General features: G+C 44.0%; 1 protein-coding gene, 2 long non-coding RNA genes, 3 other non-coding genes and 1 pseudogene across 6 annotated transcripts; 1 reads left to right on the forward strand and 6 right to left on the reverse strand.

Annotated features, from left to right (window-relative positions):
- Positions 1 to 128: 128 nt before the first annotated feature.
- On the reverse strand, positions 129 to 4,358 carry LOC135574259 (uncharacterized). The gene is made up of 2 exons (XR_010465253.1): positions 4,278 to 4,358; positions 129 to 910 (listed from the first exon to the last, which is right to left on the reverse strand). It is a non-coding gene; the product is annotated as an uncharacterized LOC135574259 (long non-coding RNA).
- Positions 3,457 to 5,061, forward strand: arl2 (ADP-ribosylation factor-like 2). Its single transcript, XM_029649556.2, has 5 exons — positions 3,457 to 3,685; positions 4,092 to 4,202; positions 4,337 to 4,499; positions 4,639 to 4,719; positions 4,889 to 5,061. The coding sequence occupies exons 1-5, from the start codon at positions 3,621 to 3,623 to the stop codon at positions 5,021 to 5,023; spliced, it is 555 nt and encodes a 184-aa protein (XP_029505416.1). The 5' UTR covers positions 3,457 to 3,620; the 3' UTR covers positions 5,024 to 5,061.
- Positions 5,062 to 14,466: 9,405 nt separating this feature from the next.
- LOC115120587 (uncharacterized) lies at positions 14,467 to 21,140 on the reverse strand. Its single transcript, XR_010465254.1, has 12 exons — positions 21,061 to 21,140; positions 20,625 to 20,653; positions 20,150 to 20,190; positions 19,595 to 19,686; positions 18,964 to 19,369; positions 18,486 to 18,535; positions 17,182 to 17,229; positions 16,536 to 16,594; positions 16,281 to 16,358; positions 15,796 to 15,843; positions 15,372 to 15,415; positions 14,467 to 14,661 (listed from the first exon to the last, which is right to left on the reverse strand). It is a non-coding gene; the product is annotated as an uncharacterized LOC115120587 (long non-coding RNA).
- Positions 14,734 to 14,805, reverse strand: LOC115120604 (small nucleolar RNA SNORD31; annotated as a pseudogene).
- Positions 16,431 to 16,500, reverse strand: LOC115120606 (small nucleolar RNA SNORD31). The gene has a single exon (XR_003862192.1). It is a non-coding gene; the product is annotated as a small nucleolar RNA SNORD31 (small nucleolar RNA).
- On the reverse strand, positions 16,892 to 17,018 carry LOC115120610 (small nucleolar RNA SNORD22). The gene has a single exon (XR_003862196.1). It is a non-coding gene; the product is annotated as a small nucleolar RNA SNORD22 (small nucleolar RNA).
- On the reverse strand, positions 19,082 to 19,145 carry LOC115120612 (small nucleolar RNA SNORD29). The gene has a single exon (XR_003862198.1). It is a non-coding gene; the product is annotated as a small nucleolar RNA SNORD29 (small nucleolar RNA).
- Positions 21,141 to 22,011: the final 871 nt, after the last annotated feature.

The raw sequence follows: 22,011 nt of genomic DNA on the forward strand, positions 1-22,011 counted from the left end.
TAAATATCATTGTCAAACCAAAAGCCTTTGAAAAATGGATATCCTATTCATTTTAATAACTTTATTATTCCAAATCATTTTAATAACTTTATTATTCAAAATCATTTTAATAACTTTATTATTCAAAATCATTTTAATAACTTTATTATTCAAAATCATTTAAATTATTATTATTCAAAAATATCATTTTCCAGATAAAAAACATTTGTGAAACTTACACAATTTAACAGGTAATTTTGGAGGGTCAAAAACACATTTCATTAGGATTTCAATTCCACCAAGTTTAATACACAGACTGTTAGGGATATGATACCATATAGAGGTAGGATTAGACAGTCATAATTTCAATCAACGCGAGGAATTTCGCTGACACGGATCGTGGATAGGCTGTAGATATAGGCCTACTTACAGTTGGCAAGTCGGAAGTTTACATACACTTAGGTTGGAGTCATTAAAACCCGTTTTTCAACCACTCCACAAATGTCTTGTTAACAAACTATAGTTTTGGCAAGTAGGTTAGGGCATCTACTTTGTGCATGACACAAGTAATTTTTCCAACAATTGTTTATAGACAGATTATTTCACTTATAATTCACTGTATCACAATTCCAGTGGGTCAGAGGTTTACATACACTAAGTTGGCTGTGCCTTTAAACAGCTTGGAAAATCCCAGAAAATTATGTTACGGCTTTATAAGCTTCTGATAGGCTAATTGACATCATTTGAGTCAATTAGAGGTTAAACTGTGGATGTATTTCAAGGCCTACCTTCAAACACAGTGCCTCTTTGCTTGACATCATGGGAAAATCAAAATAAATCAGCCAAGACCTCAGAAAAAAAATGGTAGACCTCCACAAGTCTGGTTCATTCTTGGGAGCAATTTCCAAACTCCTGAAGGTACCACGTTCATCTGTAAAAACAATAGTACGCAAGTATAAACACCATGGGACCACGCAGCCGTCATACCGCTCAGGAAGGAGACGCGTTCTGTCTCCTAGAGATTAAAATGTTTTGGTTTGAAAAGTGCAAATCAATCCCAGAACAACAGCAAAGGACCTTGTGAAGATGCTGGGGGAAACAGGAACAAAAATATCTATATCCACAGTAAAACGAGTCCAATATCGACATAACCTGAGCAAGGATGAAGCCACTGCTCCAAAACCGCCATACAAAAGACAGACTACGGTTTGCAACTGCACATGGGGACAAAGATCGTACTTTTTCGAGACATGTCCTCTGGTCTGATGAAACAAAAATAGAACTGTTTGGTCATAATGACTATCGTTATGTTTGGAGGAAAAAGGGGGAGGCTTGCAAGCCGAAGAACACCATCCCAACCGTGAAGCACAGGGTTGGCAGCATCATGTTGTGGGGGTGCTTTGCTGCAGGAGGGACTGGTGCACTTCACAAAATAGATGGCATCATGAGGAAAGAAAATGATGTGGATATATTGAAGCAACATCTCAAGACATGAGTCAGGAAGTTAAAGCTTGGTCGCAAATGGGTCTTACAAATAGACAATGACCCCAAGCATACTTCTGAAGTTGTGGCAAAATGGCATTAAGGACAACAAAGTCAAGGTATTGGAGTGGCCATCACAAAGCCCTGACCTCAATCCTGTAGAACATTTGTGGGCAGAACTGAAAAAGTGTGTGCGAGCAGGGAGGCCTACAAACCTGACTCAGTTGCACCAGCTCTGTCAGGAGGAATGGGCCAAAATTCACCCAACTTATTGTGGGAAGCTTGTGGAAGGCTACCTGAACCGTTTGACCCAAGTTAAACAATTTAAAGGCAATGCTACCAAATACTAATTGAGTGTATGTAAACTTCTGACCCACTGGGAATGTGATGAAAGAAATAAAAGCTGAAATAAATAATTCTCTACCATTATTCTGACATTTCACATGCTTAAAATAAAGTGGTGATCCTAACTGACCCTAGACAAGGAATTTTTACTAGGATTAAATGTCGGAATTGTGAAAAACTGAGTTTAAATGTATTTGGCTAAGGTGTATGTAAACTTCTGACTTCAACTATATATTTTGAGTAAATCAGGTAGATTGTTTGCTACATACGATTGTTGTTACACATTACTACAAAGATCAACATAATCTTCATAGTCTAATCAAGAATCGAACAAGAAACGTCAAATAACTGACCAAATGATTTGATCGTTAACTGGATATATGAAAGTATGTGGACACGCCTTCAAATGAGTGGATTCGGCTATTTCAACCACACCATTTGCTGACAGGTGTATAAAATCGAGCACACAGCCATGCAATCTCCATAGACAAACATTGGCAGTAGAATGGCTTTACTGAAGAGCTCAGTGACTTTCAATGTGGCACCATCATTTAAATATATATATTTAAAACCCTTTATTTAACTAGGCAAGTCACTTAAGAACAAATTATTTTTTACAATAACGGCCTACACCGTCCAAACCCGGACGACGCTGGGCCAATTGTGCGCCGCCCTATGGGACTCCCAATAACGGCCTACACCGTCCAAACCCGGACGACGCTGGGCCAATTGTGCGCCGCCCTATGGGACTCCCAATAACGGCCTACACCGTCCAAACCCGGACGACGCTGGGCCAATTGTGCGCCGCCCTATGGGACTCCCAATAACGGCCGGTTGTGATTCCGCCTGGATAGGATGCCACTTTTCCAGCAAGTCAGTTAATCACATTTCTTCCCCGCTAGAGCTGCCCGGTCAACTGTATGCGCTGTTATTGTGGAGTGGAAAGTCTAAGCCACACAACTCCATATTAATGCCCATGATTTTGGCATGAGATGTTCGACAGCAGGTGTCCACATTCTTTTGGTCATGTAGTGTATGTCTATTAAGAGAAGAATAAACAACTCTAAGCCCGATGACACTACAGCCTGGTGTCCATAAAAGGTCTCCATAAAATGTAAAGTGTGGATTTAACCAATAATCTCTAATAAAGTATGAATTGTTATTTTTGAACAATCTAATGCCTACAATATCTCCTAACATTGTCGTCCTTGATATGAACCGCGTGTTGCGCTATTTTGTCACAACATCTAAGGTCGTCACTAGTTACCACAGCCACAAAGTCATATAGCCTGCCTATTTCTACAATTCCTCTTCTTAAAATGAGATTTAAACCTAACCCCACTGCTAACCTTGTACCAGCCCTAACCAAGACCCAAAAAGCACATTCCTTTTTGTTTTCATTCATTTTTACAATATAGCCAATTTGACCTTTTCGCTGTGGTAACTAGTGGAAACCAAAATATACGTTTCCAAACGTTTGTTGCTCCCTCTGAATTGACACAGCCGCGCCTTTGCCTTGGTGGCGGTTTACGAATCAAATAGCCTAAAAGCCTTTTGAGTGACGCTGACGTCAACCAATCATATTTTTATCTGAAGCTTGTCCCAAACATTCACCAATCCACGATTAGAGTGGACGGGACTACTTTAGTATCAACTTCCTGCTTGTCTTGGAGCTCCGTGCTTGTTTCAGATAGCAACGGTCATGAGAGACAATTTATGTGTTGATATTATAACCAAAAGTTAAAACATTATACCACTATTTATCTTGTGTTACTTCCGTTTTATATTAAATAGTTTATCAAACGTTCGTCACGATGGGTTTGCTGACAATACTGAAGAAAATGAAGCACAAGGAGCGAGAGATGCGACTCCTTATGTTGTATCCTTTTTTGCTGCAATGAAATTAGAGTTGTGATGAGTTAGTTAGCTATGATGTTTACCTATCTATAGCTACATAACTATATGTACTAGATAAACCACTTTCATCCGCGTATCTCATCCGTGATCGGACTCGTTTTGTCGCCTGCCTTTGGGCCTGATACATTTGTGTTTTTTAAAGTGGCCATTTCGCTGTGGTCATCTTGCTTCGCTTGTCAGCTAGTAGGCTAAGCTAGCTACTATCTACCAGTCACATTCATAGCTAGGCTACATATCTTGCCATGTTTATAAGCTACGTTTGTTAACCCACTGGCTAACATGGTTAAAACGATGATGTGTGTGTCACCCTCTAATCTGTACGGAATTCCCCCCCCTGGCCATTCCCAGTCCTTAACCATGTACTGCAGGGGCTTAGACAACGCTGGTAAGACCACTATTCTGAAGAAGTTCAATGGGGAGGATGTGAGTACCATCTCTCCTACACTGGGGTTCAACATCAAAACCTTGGAACATAAAGGGTAAGTCAAAACACACCAGCATCATCGGCAGAGTCATGTTACACCTCTTCTCTTAGGCAGATGGAGAATACACACCTTTCCTCAACTCCTCTCTTTTCATCGTCTTCTCATCCCGTTGTCGTCGTCCTCCTCAGGTTCAAGTTAAACATCTGGGACGTGGGCGGTCAGAAATCCCTTCGTTCTTACTGGAGGAACTACTTTGAGAGCACCGATGGGTTGGTGTGGGTGGTGGACAGCGCAGACAGACTGAGACTGGAGGACTGCAGACAGGAACTTAGCTCTCTGCTGATGGAGGAGGTACACACATACACACACGTACACACACACACACACACCAAAAACTCACACACACGCATGGTGAACATTTATGAATTACTAACTGTTGATGTCTCTCTCCCTTTATCTACCCTCTCTTTTTCTCTCTCTTCCTCTCTAGAGGTTATCAGGAGCTACTCTCCTGGTGTTCGCCAACAAACAGGACCTTCCTGGATCCCTGAGTAAAGAGACCATTCGAGAGGTGGGAACACAGTACACCCCCCCATACACACACACATACCCATACACACACACACACACACAGTTTCTGTGTTTTTATCATCCCGTGGGTTGATAACTGATTTCATGTCTAATACTTGTATTCATCTATTACTCTGTGTGTGTGTGTGTGTGTGTGTGTGTGTGTGTAGGCCCTGGGTCTGGATGACATTAAGACCCACCACTGGTGTATCATCGGCTGCAGTGCTGTGACAGGAGAGAACCTACTGACCGGAGTAGACTGGCTACTGGATGACATCGCTGCACGCGTCTTCACTGCAGATTAACATCCTGGGTGTTGCTTTAATAAAACACATCTGAAGAAGCTTCAGTGTTTCTCAACCTCCGCTCTGTGGGATGTTGTTAGCTGACAACATAATCACTTCTATAATGCTAGTTTTAGGGGAAGTTTCCCAGACAGATGCTTTTCAGTCCAGGACCAGGGTTAATTGGTTTCCAGTCTGGGTACCAGGACCAGGGTTAATTGGTTTCCAGTCTGGGTACCAGGACCAGGGTTAATTGGTTTCCAGTCTGGGTACCAGGACTAGGGTTAATTGGTTTCCAGTCTGGGTACCAGGACTAGGGGTTAATTGGTTTCCAGTCTGGGTACCAGCACCAGGGTTAATTGGTTTCCAGTCCAGGACCAGGGTTAATTGGTTTCCAGTCCAGGACTAGGGTTAATTGGTTTCCAGTCTGGGTACCAGGACCAGGGTTAATTGGTTTCCAGTCTGGGTACCAGGACTAGGGTTAATTGGTTTCCAGTCTGGGTACCAGGACCAGGGTTAATTGGTTTCCAGTCTGGGTACCAGGACTAGGGTTAATTGGTTTCCAGTCCAGGACTAGGGTTAATTGGTTTCCAGTCCAGGACTAGGGTTAATTGGTTTCCAGTCCAGGACTAGGGTTAATTGGTTTCCAGTCTGGGTACCAGGACCAGGGTTAATTGGTTTCCAGTCTGGGTACCAGGACTAGGGTTAATTGGTTTCCAGTCTGGGTACCAGGACTAGGGTTAATTGGTTTCCAGTCTGGGTACCAGGACCAGGGTTAATTGGTTTCCAGTCTGGGTACCAGGACCAGGGTTAATTGGTTTCCAGTCTGGGTACCAGGACCAGGGTTAATTGGTTTCCAGTCTGGGTACCAGGACCAGGGTTAATTGGTTTCCAGTCTGGGTACCAGGACCAGGGTTAATTGGTTTCCAGTCTGGGTACCAGGACAGGGGTTAATTGGTTTCCAGTCTACCAGGACCAGGGTTAATTGGTTTCCAGTCTGGGTGGGTTAATTGGTTTCCAGTCTGGGTACCAGGACTAGGGGTTAATTGGTTTCCAGTCTGGGTACCAGGACCAGGGTTAATTGGTTTCCAGTCTGGGTACCAGGACCAGGGTTAATTGGTTTCCAGTCTGGGTACCAGGACCATGGTTAATTGGTTTCCAGTCTGGGTACCAGGACCAGGGTTAATTGGTTTCCAGTCTGGGTACCAGGACCAGGGTTAATTGGTTTCCAGTCTGGGTACCAGGACCAGGGTTAATTGGTTTCCAGTCTGGGTACCAGGACTAGGGTTAATTGGTTTCCAGTCTGGGTACCAGGACCAGGGTTAATTGGTTTCCAGTCTGGGTACCAGGACCAGGGTTAATTGGTTTCCAGTCTGGGTACCAGGACTAGGGTTATTGGTTTCCAGTCTACCAGGACCAGGGTTAACCAGTCTGGGACCAGGGTTAATTGGTTTCCAGTCTGGGTACCAGGACCAGGGTTAATTGGTTTCCAGTCTGGGTACCAGGACCAGGGTTAATTGGTTTCCAGTCTGGGTACCAGGACCAGGGTTAATTGGTTTCCAACCAGGACTAGGGGGTAATTGGTTTCCAGTCTGGGTACCAGGACCAGGGTTAATTGGTTTCCAGTCTGGGTACCAGGACCAGGGTTAATTGGTTTCCAGTCTGGGTACCAGGACTAGGGGTTAATTGGTTTCCAGTCTGGGTACCAGGACCAGGGTTAATTGGTTTCCAGTCTGGGTACCAGGACTAGGGTTAATTGGTTTCCAGTCTGGGTACCAGGACTAGGGTTAATTGGTTTCCAGTCTGGGTACCAGGACCAGGGTTAATTGGTTTCCAGTCTGGGTACCAGGACCAGGGTTAATTGGTTTCCAGTCTGGGTACCAGGACCAGGGTTAATTGGTTTCCAGTCTGGGTACCAGGACCAGGGTTAATTGGTTTCCAGTCTGGGTACCAGGACCAGGGTTAATTGGTTTCCAGTCTGGGTACCAGGACTAGGGGTTAATTGGTTTCCAGTCTGGGTACCAGGACCAGGGTTAATTGGTTTCCAGTCTGGGTACCAGGACCAGGGTTAATTGGTTTCCAGTCTGGGTACCAGGACCATGGTTAATTGGTTTCCAGTCTGGGTACCAGGACCAGGGTTAATTGGTTTCCAGTCTGGGTACCAGGACCAGGGTTAATTGGTTTCCAGTCTGGGTACCAGGACCAGGGTTAATTGGTTTCCAGTCTGGGTACCAGGACTAGGGTTATTGGTTTCCATTGGTTTGGTTTCCAGTCTGGGTACCAGGACCAGGGTTAATTGGTTTCCAGTCTGGGTACCAGGACCAGGGTTAATTGGTTTCCAGTCTGGGTACTAGGACCAGGACTGGGTACCAGGGTTAATTGGTTTCCAGTCTGGGTACCAGGACCAGGGTTAATTGGTTTCCAGTCTGGGTACCAGGACTAGGGGTTAATTGGTTTCCAGTCTGGGTACCAGGACCAGGGTTAATTGGTTTCCAGTCTGGGTACCAGGACTAGGGGTTAATTGGTTTCCAGTCTGGGTACCAGGACTAGGGGTTAATTGGTTTCCAGTCTGGGTACCAGGACCAGGGTTAATTGGTTTCCAGTCTGGGTACCAGGACCAGGGTTAATTGGTTTCCAGTCTGGGTACCAGGACCATGGTTAATTGGTTTCCAGTCTGGGTACCAGGACCAGGGTTAATTGGTTTCCAGTCTGGGTACCAGGACCAGGGTTAATTGGTTTCCAGTCTGGGTACCAGGACCAGGGTTAATTGGTTTCCAGTCTGGGTACCAGGACTAGGGGGTAATTGGTTTCCAGTCTGGGTACCAGGACCAGGGTTAATTGGTTTCCAGTCTGGGTACCAGGACCAGGGTTAATTGGTTTCCAGTCTGGGTACCAGGACTAGGGGTTAATTGGTTTCCAGTCTGGGTACCAGGACCAGGGTTAATTGGTTTCCAGTCTGGGTACCAGGACCAGGGTTAATTGGTTTCCAGTCTGGGTACCAGGACCAGGGTTAATTGGTTTCCAGTCTGGGTACCAGGACCAGGGTTAATTGGTTTCCAGTCTGGGTACCAGGACCAGGGTTAATTGGTTTCCAGTCTGGGTACCAGGACTAGGGGGTAATTGGTTTCCAGTCTGGGTACCAGGACCAGGGTTAATTGGTTTCCAGTCTGGGTACCAGGACCAGGGTTAATTGGTTTCCAGTCTGGGTACCAGGACTAGGGTTAATTGGTTTCCAGTCTGGGTACCAGGACCAGGGTTAATTGGTTTCCAGTCTGGGTACCAGGACTAGGGTTAATTGGTTTCCAGTCTGGGTACCAGGACTAGGGTTAATTGGTTTCCAGTCTGGGTACCAGGACCAGGGTTAATTGGTTTAATTGGTTTCCAGTCTGGGTACCAGGACCAGGGTTAATTGGTTTCCAGTCTGGGTACCAGGACCAGGGTTAATTGGTTTCCAGTCTGGGTACCAGGACCAGGGTTAATTGGTTTCCAGTCTGGGTACCAGGACCAGGGTTAATTGGTTTCCAGTCTGGGTACCAGGACCAGGGGTTAATTGGTGGTTTCCAGTCTGGGTACCAGGACCAGGGTTAATTGGTTTCCAGTCTGGGTACCAGGACCATGGTTAATTGGTTTCCAGTCTGGGTACCAGGACCAGGGTTAATTGGTTTCCAGTCTGGGTACCAGGACCAGGGTTAATTGGTTTCCAGTCTGGGTACCAGGACCAGGGTTAATTGGTTTCCAGTCTGGGTACCAGGACCAGGGTTAATTGGTTTCCAGTCTGGGTACCAGGACTAGGGGTTAATTGGTTTCCAGTCTGGGTACCAGGACCAGGGTTAATTGGTTTCCAGTCTGGGTACCAGGACCAGGGTTAATTGGTTTCCAGTCTGGGTACCAGGACCAGGGTTAATTGGTTTCCAGTCTGGGTACCAGGACTAGGGGTTAATTGGTTTCCAGTCTGGGTACCAGGACTAGGGGTTAATTGGTTTCCAGTCCAGGACTAGGGTTAATTGGTTTCCAGTCTGGGTACCAGGACCAGGGTTAATTGGTTTCCAGTCTGGGTACCAGGACCAGGGTTAATTGGTTTCCAGTCTGGGTACCAGGACCAGGGTTAATTGGTTTCCAGTCTGGGTACCAGGACCAGGGTTAATTGGTTTCCAGTCTGGGTACCAGAACCAGGGTTAATTGGTTTCCAGTCTGGGTACCAGGACCAGGGTTAATTGGTTTCCAGTCTGGGTACCAGGACCAGGGTTAATTGGTTTCCAGTCTGGGTACCAGGACCAGGGTTAATTGGTTTCCAGTCTGGGTACCAGGACCAGGGTTAATTGATTTCCAGTCTGGGTACCAGGACCAGGGTTAATTGGTTTCCAGTCTGGGTACCAGGACCAGGGTTAATTGGTTTCCAGTCTGGGTACCAGGACCAGGGTTAATTGGTTTCCAGTCTGGGTACCAGGACCAGGGTTAATTGGTTTCCAGTCTGGGTACCAGTGTGTTTGTGACATCATGCCCCTGTACTGCTTGTCATGTCAAACAACAAGGAGGGGGATGACATCACAAAGCAGGAACACGTTTTTAGAAAGATACCGGTAAGCTTGAAATGTCCGTGGTCTAATTGACTCAACATGAAAATAAAAGAGAGCCGCACACTCTAGGAGCTCAGATGCAAAAATGTAATACCAACGTTTCGACAGCCAAGCTGTCTTCATCAGGGTATAATCACAAACACTGCGGGATGACTCGTAGTGTCAAAAGACACAGGTGTCTGTAATCATGGCCAAGAGTGGCCTAATACCATTGGTTAATAATCAAATATTAAAATGTCATACAAAGAACAGCATACAAACAAATGGATAGCATACGATCATAGATTAATTTAACTACACAAGTTTACAAACAATTACAATGGCAAAGTCACAATAATCACAAGAATGGCTTCAGATCAAAGTCTACGTTGAGACCGAAGGGCGTAAGGGTCTTTAAATTAAAGATCCAGGCAGCCTCTCGTTTTAACAATAAATTATCAAGCTCACCCCCTCTCCTAGGGAGAGTGACATGTTCGATGCCAATATAACGCAGAGACGAAATCGAGTGGCCTGCCTCCAAGAAGAGGATCTTCTAGATCTAATTGACTCAACGACCAAAACGCACATCAGCGTTTTGATTGAACTCAAACCAATGAATTTGCGGTTGTTTATGAAAATGAGTTGGCTGACTCAGTGATGCTGCTGTGTCGTACACCTGTCAGATCTGTTAGGCTGCTACTAGACAGTAGCATCATACTGAGTGATGTGTACAGCGGTTGGTTGGTTTTCTGCCAACCAGTGCCTCACTTCAATGTATCTGTTATTAAAATGAATTCCCCCCACCATGGTTGGTGTTGGTGTATAACTGTATATTAAATTCAGTCACTCCACCATGGTTAGTGTTGGTGTATAACTGTATATTAAATTCAGTCACCCCACCATGGTTAGTGTTGGTGTATAACTGTATATTAAATTCAGTCACCCCACCATGGTTAGTGTTGGTGTATAACTGTATATTAAATTCAGTCACCCCACCATGGTCAGTGTTGGTGTATAACTGTATATTAACTTCAGTCACCCCACCATGGTTAGTGTTGGTGTATAACTGTATATTAAATTCAGTCACTCCACCATGGTCAGTGTTGGTGTATAACTGTATATTAAATTCAGTCACTCCACCATGGTTAGCGTTGGTGTATAACTGTATATTAAATTCAGTCACCCCACCATGGTTAGTGTTGGTGTGTAACGGTTTGACTTCATGTCTTGAAAAGTGGTGGCACAGCTAGTGATTCTAGGTTCGAGCCCAGGCTCTGTCGCAGCCGGCCGCGACCGGGAGGTCCATGGGGCGACGCACAATTGGCCTAGGGTCGTCCGGGTTAGGGAGGGTTTGGCCGGTAGGGATATGCTTGTCTCATCGCGCACTAGTGACTCCTGTGGTGGGCCGGGCACAGTGCACGCTGACCAGGTCACCAGGTGTACGGTGTTTCCTCCGACACTTTGGTGCGGCTGGCTTCCTGGTTGGATGTGCGTTGTGTCAAGAAGCAGTGTGGCTGGGTTGGGTTGTGTTTCGGAGGACATTCGGCTCTCAACCTTCGCCTCTCCTGAGTCCGTACGGGAGTTGCAGCAATGAGACAAGACTATAACTACCAATTGGATACCACGAAATTGGGGAGAAAAAAGGGGATACAAAAAAAAAAACGATATCCCTCTAGTGGTGTGGGGGCAGTGCTTTGGCAAAGTGGGTGGGGTTATATCCTGCCTGGTTGGCCCTGTCCGGGAGTATCATCGGACGGGGCCACAGTGTCTCCCAAGCCCTCCTGCCTCCAGTATTTATGCTGCCATAGCACAACCACCTTGTCATGCTGCTGCTCCAGACCTTCTGTCTCTAACTCTGAATGCTCGGGCTATGAAAAGCCAACTGCCATTTACTCCAGAGGTTGACCTGTTGCACCCTCTACAACCACTGTGATTATTATTATTATTTGAGTGTTTGAATCTATGAATGTTTGAACATCTTGGCCATGTACTGTTATAATCTCCACCCAGCACAACCAGAAGAGGACTGGCCACCCCTCAAGACCTGGTTCCTAGGTTCCTGCCAATCTAGGGAGTTTTTCCTAGCCACCGTGCTTCTACATCTGCATTGCTTGCTGTTTGGGGGTTTAGGCTGGGTTTCTGTATAGCACTTTGTTACATGGGTTGATGTAAAAAGGGCTTCATAAATACATTTGATTGAGGCATCACTACAGACCCTGGTTTGATTCCAGGCAGTATCACACTGTGATTGGGAGTCCCATACGCCGGCACACAATTGGCCCAGCATCGTCCGGGTCAGGTTTTGGCCCGAAGTAGGCCGTCATTGTGAATAAGGTTTTGTTAACTGGACTTGCCTAGGTAAATAAAAATACATTTGGCACCATGTCCAATGTCAGGCTAAGACCTTTAAATTTGACAGAAAATACCATCCACCTGAGTGATAAAAGACATTTTCTACCAATAATCTTAAAAAAAAAAGTAAAATACATTGTCACATACACTAATAGTCTTAATTCCTGATCAAATTTTGCCAAAGATTATTTGACTGTTGCATTGGATACAATACCTGTATGTCTCTAGTGGTGAACAGGTATTGTATCCAGTGTTGTTCTGTGGCACTATCCCAGTTCACCACTAGAGACATACAGGTATTGTATCCAGTGGTTCTGCTGCACTATCCCAGTTCACCACTAGAGACATACAGGTATTGTATCCAGTGTTGTTCTGCTGCACTATCCCAGTTCACCACTAGAGACATACAGGTATTGTATCCAGTGTTGTTCTGTGGCACTATCCCAGTTCACCACTAGAGACATACAGGTATTGTATCCAATGGTGTTCTGCTGCACTATCCCAGTTCACCACTAGAGACATACAGGTATTGTATCCAGTGTTGTTCTGCTGCACTATCCCAGTTCACCACTAGAGACATACAGGTTTTGTTTCCTACTAACTAGAAGAGGAAAGCTGTGGAAAAAGTGAGGATGGAGACGGAAGAGGAAGCGAGACTACCACTCCCTGTACCTTTTTTTTGTATTCAATTAACTAGGCAGACCAGACTCAGCTGATATAGAGAGCAATAGTAATGGCATATTTTTGTTAGGCACAAACTCCGCATTAGTTTTTTGGACAAATCCTATGGGAAAATGTTTGTAGATCAACACTGAAAACAAGAATCTGCGGTAAATTTAGGCTTAAACCTTTTTCTGAGATCAGCTAACGTCACAGAATTGAAGCATTTGTCCTGAAATTAAAAGCACCTGTTATAATGGTCATGTTTATTGATCTCAGAAAATGTGGAATCTCCTAAAAAGCCCATTTATGATTGACAGGAACATGTGATGGGTGCCATATGGATGGTGTGACGCAGACCAGTACTGAACGGCGCACAATACGGCCTTTCCCCCCTCCTGCTAAATCACCAAAATTCGAATGTAACTAAAAAAATAAAACAGCCCAAAAAGAAAATAAATGTAATCTCAGTAACCAATATTGTATAGGTTACTTTGAGGTAGTGCACTCAGAGGAAACGCTGACCACTGTAAGGAAGTGCTATTTCCTATGCAAAATGACCAGCTTACTGCTATTACATTGCTATAACTGAGACAACACATAACGTATTTTCACAGTAAAACATGGTAGGCCTCATACAGGATCTCTCTCACACACATACACACACTCATTTAAATCATCCACAACACTGTCGAAACAGGATACATCCTAGCCACAGGTGATAGCCGTCAGTTCGGCCACAACATCCTGTGACTGCAAGAGCACACACACATACACACACTAACTGCAGAGGACACACAGCCTTGACTTGCCGAGACAAGAACGCACACACATACACACACGCATTGCGAGGACACACAAACTTGCCAAGACAGGAACGCACACACATACACACACACTCATTCCCTCTCCTGGGGATGCTCCAAAGACAAAGAACTCTTCCATACTGCCAATGGGACGTCGACACCAGGCTGGAGGGAACTGCCAATCAACTACCAGCAACCTACCAGAGGCCAGATCTACCAGAATCTACCTACGTCATACCCATGAATAAAATGACTGCACACAATGTATTCGGGGCTCTTGTCTGAAGGTTCCCTATGGACTGGACGAACGAGAGTCCGTGCACGCTATGCCGGATATCTCTACACTATAAAATGAACTGCCTTAACTATACCTGATCCACCTTGTCCAGTGTTTCAACTTGGTCTCCTGTAACGATTCATCAACACCACCTTGTAGTGGTCAGAGCCCAAATTGAGTTCCCTACCACTGTGCGCCTCACATTTTGTAACTATTCAAACAGCTGAGAAATGATGAATGCCCTGATTTATGCAGAGGCCACAATCACCGTAAATGCGTCACGGCCAATGCAATCGGATTGACCATGCGGCGCCTAGAAACCTGTTAGCCCTGGTTTTCGCCGTTAATCCCAAAATCATATTCTTTCCAACATAGGAATGGTTGAACGAACCAGAGGTAACTCATTTCGGGTTTTTGGGACTACAAACTGTTGCATTGATGTTCATGCGATACACCCAGTAAAATAAACCGGAATGTACTTTTCACCCAATTGTAAAGAGCCTGAGTGTGCGCTTTAGTTATCCACCATTTTCGGCGGTATGAATTTCGGTATAAACGGAGTTTATTCCATAGATTATCTATTAACTGTCCCACCGTATCGTTAAGGCCGAAAACATGCTGCTCACAATAACATCCTTCCAAAAACAAATCAATGGATTAAAATAGTCAACTTTCTATAGCCAGTGAAAAATTACAAAAATCAACGTTACATGTTTAGAACCACCTAGAATAACGACGTAAAGATTTGAAATGACAGGAAATGTCAGTGTTCAGTATTGAATTCAGAACACCAAATGGATAATTCAAAATGGCCAAATTCAACAAGTCTGATTTATTACCACCAAGAAAGAAAACAAGCATAAACATTTGTTGATTTATTCACACATCAAAACACAGTCGTGAGGTTGAACTGACTTGGCCTGGTTTCCCCCAGTTCCAACGAGACATCCCACTTCCTTGCTGACCAATCAGGAGAGCAAGAGGGCTTGCAGGTATAAAACAGGAGAGCTAGAGGGGAAAATAGTGTGAGAATTAAATCCTGGTGATACTGTAGGGACTAATACACAAGGTATGAGATGACTTGGTCAGAGATGAACCAATCAGTCAGCGTTACATCAGACTGGGGCGGTAATGATGACTCATCACGTCAGAGTCTGTAGTGTAGAACACATTGCATGGGTCAGTGTGATGATCCAAGAGGAACATTCAACAGAACATTAACATCTTCCTAATATTGATCTGCCCCCTTTTCCATTACAACACATATCCACTGAGTGGTCAATACATTAACCTGACCAGGTGAAACGAGCCCTTATTGAAGTCACTGGTTAAATCAGTGTAGATACAGACAGGTTCAAAGGGTTTTTAAACCACAACACATGGATTGTGTACCACTCAGAGGGTGAATGGACAAGACAAATATTTAAGATCCTTTGAAAGAGGTATGGCAGGTGCCAGGCACACCGGTTTGTATCAACTGAAACACTGCTGGGTTTGTCAAGCTCAACAGTTTCTCATATGTATCAACACTGGTCCACCACCCAAAGGACATCCAGCTAACTACACTCCAATGCCGAACCACAGTTGTGTCACGGGCCAACATCCCTGTGGAACGCTTAAAGACCCCTTGTAGACAACAGGCTGTTCTGAGGGTAAAGTCAATATTAGGAAGGTGTTAATGTCCACTATACTCAGTGCATTATAATAACACTACACACCTTCCCCTCCACCAGCACAGCAACACTTCAGCAGCCAACCAGATCTAAAGAAACAGAACAGTTTTAAAACCAAATAATCCCCATCTTAAATTACTAGACTACATTCAGAACATTCAGAAACCAGATCAGAACACTAGTTCAGTCATTGTAGCCATCCAGCCAGCAGTCCAGGGTCTGGGGTCAAGCCCCCACCCAGACACCCTCCCTCCAGGCAGGCAGCCCACCTTACCCCTGCCCCCGAGCATAAGAGCAGGCTTGTCAGTGTCTGCCCAACCCACAGGAGGACCGATGGGAGGCCAGACCTTGATCCAGCCCCAGAACACAGAACTGACAACAGACTGGGAGACAGTAGTATTCATCATTTACAACATTCCAGAATGCTTCACGTGGAAGGAGCGTTAAGATTCCGTCTAAAGTCACACACCTTTCCAAACCCTGCAGACACCAGGACCTCAACCAGAGGGGCAGAAACCTAGAGGGAGAAAGTAGGAAAGCATGAAGTGACATTGTAAGACCTTGTAGTCAGACATGAGATCAGTCTATAGCAGTGAATTCTAATCCTGGGGACACAAAACTGTCAACAAGTGTTTCCCCCAAGAACTGGGCTTAAGCGGTATTCCCAGAGTATTTCAGAAACGACAGTTTCACCTATAACATTAGGGTCTGATTATTCAAGACTATAAAGTGAAAGATGAGAATTGAGCCGTCAGTCTAAACAAAGCCTTATACATCTCAGTCCCAAGAACCAGGATTGTGAAACACTGCTCTAGAGTATAGATCAGTTGTGCCTGGCGTTCAGCCAGGAGTGGACAGACTGCTGCAGTCATTGTCTGAACATCAGGAAGTAGCATAGATTGCAGTTGATAAGTGAAATAATCTGCCAGCTGGTTGTGCTACACTTCTACTCACAATAACTTGGATTCCACATCTTCATTCACTGTCACAGCAAAGAGCTTCTAGTGGCCAGTCTGGTACAACAGTCAGGACCTGGAAGAGGAGATTTTCTATCTATATTAATGTGATAAACTGCAGTACAGAAAAGTAGCCCCACCTCCATAGATCAGTTCAGTAACTAATCAGTCAGCTTAACATCAGACTGGGGCGGTAACCGGAAATCATCACTTCTACATTATAGAGGACAGAAGTCAAGTCGATCATACACACCTTGAGGTAGTTAAGTAACAGGCATCTTCTAGTGACTAGTCTGGTACCACCATCAGGACCTGAAGGAGAGGAGTCAAAATAAAGATGTTGAACAGCACTACATTAAAGATGGCTTTTTTGTCTGAGTTGCTATCCCACAGCTATCTAAAAGACCCAAGACCAGCACAACCACCCTGAGAGACAAAATAAGGGAAGGTGTTGACAAGTGCCCTGTACTGCATCAGGACTACCACTAGTAGCAGCACAAATCACCCGCGACAACTAGCATGACATGAATGATTCTCCATATTAAATCTAATAGCAGCCATTTTGGATCAACAATGCAGAGCCAAATGCTATTTTGTGTGAGTCTCTGGTCCCATCAGACAGTTGGTAACCCCAACCAGCTGTCCCCTTGTTGCCCTGGCAACACCAGTGGGTCCACCTTTGCAGGTTCTGTCGTCGACGCAGGGCGTAAGACGCGTGCGGGTGTCATCACTAGGAGCCAGAGTCACCACAACTACCAAACATCAACCGTACCCTCTTGTTTGCAGTGAGTTTATACACTAGACGGGTTATAGCTTGTGGCCAAGGCTCTGGTTAAGAAACATGGACTAGATTCATTACCCATAACAATTACCAAACGTACTCATTAACCAAAACTCACCAGTCTAGTTGGCATCACGGCTCCCTGTTCAGCCACATTCAGAAGAACCTACGAAGACATAAGCTTCAGGTTAACCTCTTCCTCCTACACTCTACTTTTTCGAACATTCTGTTAAAAATCGCGCAACATTTCAGCGCCCTGCTACTCATGCCAGGAATATAGTATATGCATTTGCTTAGTCTGTGTGGATAGAAAACACTCAGACGTTTATAAAACTGGTTAAATCACTGCTGTGGCTTTACCAGGACGGCATTTACATCGAAAAGCACAGGAAAAACTGATCACTGAAAATGGGAAAATATATCCATGCGCTACTTGAACCCATTGATAAAGGTGAACCACAATTAATTGACTGAGGTTGCAGTACCTTCAGCTTCCACACGGTGTCTAGAGTCTTGTCATTTCCCTTCGAGTTTTTTCTTGGTCAAACACATGCAGGGCACCGTATTTCTTCAGGTCTAGGACCGGATATTTTCGTTGAGTTTCTAGCCGGACATTTTTCCAGACGGACAGCTAATGATCTTTACATCGCCTCCTGATTAATTTTATCGCTTATTAACGTTTACTAATACCTAAAGTTGCATTACAAACGTATTTCGAAGTGTTTTGTGAAAGTTTATCGTCGACTTTTTGAATTTTAAAAAATGACGTTACGTTTTGAAAACGCTGTTTTTTCCCCGTTTATCACAGTCTACATAGAACGATATCTAGGCTATATATGGACCGATTTAATCGAAAAAAGACCCAATAGTGATTATGGGACATCTAGGAGTGCCAACAAAGAAGATGGTCAAAGGTAATGAATGTTTTCTATTTTATTGTGCGGTTTGTGTAGCGCCGAATATGCTAATTATTTTGTTTACGTCCCCTGCGGGTCTTTTGTGGTGTTACATGCTATCAGATAATAGCTTCTCATGCTTTCGCCGAAAAGCATTTTAAAAATCTGACTTGTTGCCTGGATTCACAACGAGTGTAGCTTTAATTCAATACCCTGCATGTGTATTTTAATGAACGTTTGAGTTTTAACTAATACTATTAGCATTTAGCGTAGCGCATTTGCAATTCCAGAGCTCTAAATGGGACGCAAGCGTCTCAGTAGGAGCAAGAGGTTAAAGTCTGGGTGGGGACCCGATATGAGGCGGGCACAAGGAGGGGGTTAGACATAACATATGTAGCCTTTATGACAGGTTACGTAGCCCTCTGCTGAAGTCAGCTATTCCTTTTCTCAACAGAACAAGCTGTGTAAATATCAATACAATAAACTATAAAGCACCACTTGGGACAGTTTCAGAACCACAACTTACCAGTATGTTGGAGTCCACGCTGCAATGCCACGAACCACAGCACCCAAACCCTGAAGAACGAAAGGCAAACATTTTATTAGTGTGACGATTGAGGAGTCGATGACTAACTGCTGCACTATATACAGTCACTCAGCAGTTCATGTCGTTTCACATCGGTTCAAAGTGAGCTAAGATTGTCATCATCGGGACTGTAGCATCTTCAAGTGACTGGTTCCACAGAGTCATGGCACTCAACCCACATGGCACCCCAGTCCCTATACAGTGGACTACTTATTGACGAGACCGACTGGCCGTACTGTATTGTGACCTGCCCCATGGTACTCCCAATCACAACCGGATGTGCCCTAGACCCCTGCGCCACTCAGGAGCAGTTCACAAGGAATAAGGTGCCATTTGGGATTCAAGCAACATGTGGAACGGGTGGAAGACCAGTCCTACCCGTAGTGGGGAACCCAGTTTGATAGTTGGATGAACTCACCAGTGAAGGTCGTGTTAATCCCTTCAGGAAACTTCATCCCACATCTGTTAAAATGAGAAAGGAAATTAGTGTTTTGCTGCAAAGAACATTTAAACATACAACTGGTGCATTAGCTACAGTCACTCAGTAGTTCATGTCGTTTCACATCGGTTCAAAGTGAGCTAAGTTAATCATCATTGGGACTGTAGCACATCCCGGTAGCCATCTTGTACAGTTGGTCAGCTAAAAGGTGAAAGAGTCTGCATCCAAAGTCACTCTATTCCCTTTATAGTACATGGGTCCTGGTCTAAGGTAGGGCACTATAAAGGGAAGTGGGGTACTATTTCAAATGATGTCAGTGTTTTAACATTTCACCAACCTGGATTTTCACAAAGCGCATCAGTCTCATGGTCTGGAATCAGGTATTCTATAGAAGGAATCACAAAATAAATGTTAGTTATAGCTTGGCTTCTATGAGAGGATAGAAGGCTCTTGAATAGAGCCCATCAGATCAAAGAGTAGCTTCACAAAATAATCAGACATATGCTTGTCAATGGATCATCATATAAAGCCTGGATGTAGTGACCATATAGAAATGTGGTGCCATTAGAAGTGTCCTGAACACCAGTGAATAAACTCAAATGTTACTCACCAGCACACATTCCTATTCCAGAATGGAACTCCAAGTGGAGATTCTGTTCAGATGCCTTGAAGTCAGAAAGTCATGTCACAAGTAATGCAGACCTGTGCAAAGAACACATCCATGTTAGTGACGTACTGGTCTGTATATTACTACAAGAGGCTTTGAAACACAGGACAAGGAGGCCATCAGATCAAAGTTAGCATCACCAAAAATCAGATATATGCTTGTCATTGAGGATCATCATTTACAGCCAGTCACCACATGCTGAAAGTCTACCCCAAGGTGCAGAGATATGGTAACTGTAGCTTTGATAGCCAATGCTAACTAAAGCTAGCATAACGACGTCTACAGGTATGGTCTAGCATGCTAGCTGATAACCATATTCTTAATAGTTGTTAATGCTAGTGAATATTACCTTAACAATCTACCTTTACAGTGAGCTTGTATTTGTAATTGTATCCACTAACTTGGGAAATAGATAAAGGGACCTGGCGAATCCCTTAAAGGTGAAGGGCAGACAAGCTGAACACATCTAATGATCCTAGAGGTAGTCAATGTACTCACGTGTCATTCTTCTGGACTTCCCTGGCATCTGTCCTGCATTTCTGTTGACCAGAGGGGAAATAAGGGAGGTCCATTTATGAACAGGCAACATGCAGGCATATAGAACCCGACACGGATATCGTCGCTAATGGAACCTTATTTCCAATACAGTGAACTACTTCTGACCAGATCAATGTTAATAAGTAGTACACTATTGAGAATAGGGTGCCATTAGCGCAGCAACGAGTCGAATCAGGGGCCAAATGCTACTCAGAATCTGGTAAAGAAGTTTATTCTTCAAATGCTGATTCGGTAAGAGAGAGTTCATTTTATCATCACCGTAGCAGAGACCTCTAATGTTGGGTTTATAATGACTGATGGATGGTCTGGTCACTCCTAACTGGAAAGCTAGCATACTAGCTAACATGGCACGTGGTTAGCTACTTGCTAACTAAAACCACCACGGAAGCAGGTATTTAAGTAATAGGTTTCTTACCAGAGCAGCACATTCGAGTCGTCCGCATCCTGAAAGTTGAAAATTATAAAAGTTAGTTACAACCTCCGTAGCTAGCCAGCCATTAAATAACGGTCTTTGCCATGTGACCTCGCTAGTTGCGGACACGTGTTCTGCGAACGCAGCATTTCGAAACAAGTTCTTGGTTAAATATAAATTGCAAGTCTCTCATCAGAAATACTGAAGTACAATCAGGTATTCAGAACAGGTCTGTGTAAATTCTCATCATCGAAAGACGTTGTAATGCTAACAGACAGATATCCGCCTGAACATGAAATAAACACACCAGAACAAAACATGTTTGATACTAGAAATAAAGTCAATTATTTGACTAGAGTCAATTCTGAAGATCAGTAGAGGAGTTGAAACAAAAGGATGGCTTTAGATTGAATGCCAAAGTGGCGGCTAGCTTAGTTACCAGTAGATACTTTCGCCGCATTCCGCTCAGTGTTGCCAACTAATTTCCAGAGGAACTTGATTTTTTGCTAAATGACGTTGTGATGTCATTGCGTGATGCCGCCCATACGTAATAACGTGCATCTGCGTCATTACGTAGAATACACAATAACCTTACTCAAATTGACTGGCCATCTCCGCGAAAAACATATATATATATTTTCACAGGGGTGCTGAAGATAGCGGCGGTTGAAGACGAGATATCCTGTTTGATCCGAGTAACTTTAACTTGTATCCCTCTCAAACTTACTTAAATGTAACGGAACTTGGCTTATAGTTGACACAATAGAGAATAAAAGTTGGAGACTTTTATCTCCCTCACCAATTTTAAACATCTGCTATCTGAGCAGCTAACCGATCGTTGCAGCTGTACATAGTCCATCGGTAAATAGTCCACCCAATTTACCTACCTCATCCCCATACTGTTTATATTTATTTACTTTTCTGCTCTTTTGCACACCAGTATCTCCACCTGCACATGACCATCTGATCATTTATCACTCCTGATCATTTATCACTCGTGTTAATCTGCTAAATTGTAATTATTCTCCTACCTCCTCATGCCTTTTGCACACAATGTATATAGACTCTTTTTTTTAAATGTACATTTATTTTCTACTGTGTTATTGACTTGTTTATTGTTTATCCCATGTGTAACTCTGTGTTGCTGTCTGTTCACACTGCTATGCTTTATCTTGGCCAGGTCGCAGTTGTAAATGAGAACTTGTTCTCAACTAGCCTACCTGGTTAAATAAAGGTGAAAAAAAACGCTTAGTTGACCGCTAATTTGATCTGAAAATTTGAGAAATGGTAAAAAAAACTTTTTTTGAAAAATGTGTCACAAACTAGATTAGCATTGGATATCGTGAAGCAGTTCTCCAAAATCTCAGGTTTGGTATTAAATCTTTCCAAA

Source organism: Oncorhynchus nerka, linkage group LG12, assembly GCF_034236695.1.
Source record: "Oncorhynchus nerka isolate Pitt River linkage group LG12, Oner_Uvic_2.0, whole genome shotgun sequence".
In the NCBI taxonomy this organism is placed as follows: domain Eukaryota; kingdom Metazoa; phylum Chordata; class Actinopteri; order Salmoniformes; family Salmonidae; genus Oncorhynchus; species Oncorhynchus nerka.

Excerpts from the sequence above, each read along its gene's own strand:
- arl2 (XM_029649556.2), top strand. The coding sequence starts at position 3,621 with ATGGGTTTGCTGACAATACTGAAGAAAATGAAGCACAAGGAGCGAGAG. Across the intron at positions 3,686-4,091 it reads GAGATGCGACTCCTTATGTT|GGGCTTAGACAACGCTGGTA; the intron begins GTATCCTTTTTT and ends CATGTACTGCAG. Across the intron at positions 4,500-4,638 it reads GCTCTCTGCTGATGGAGGAG|AGGTTATCAGGAGCTACTCT; the intron begins GTACACACATAC and ends CTTCCTCTCTAG.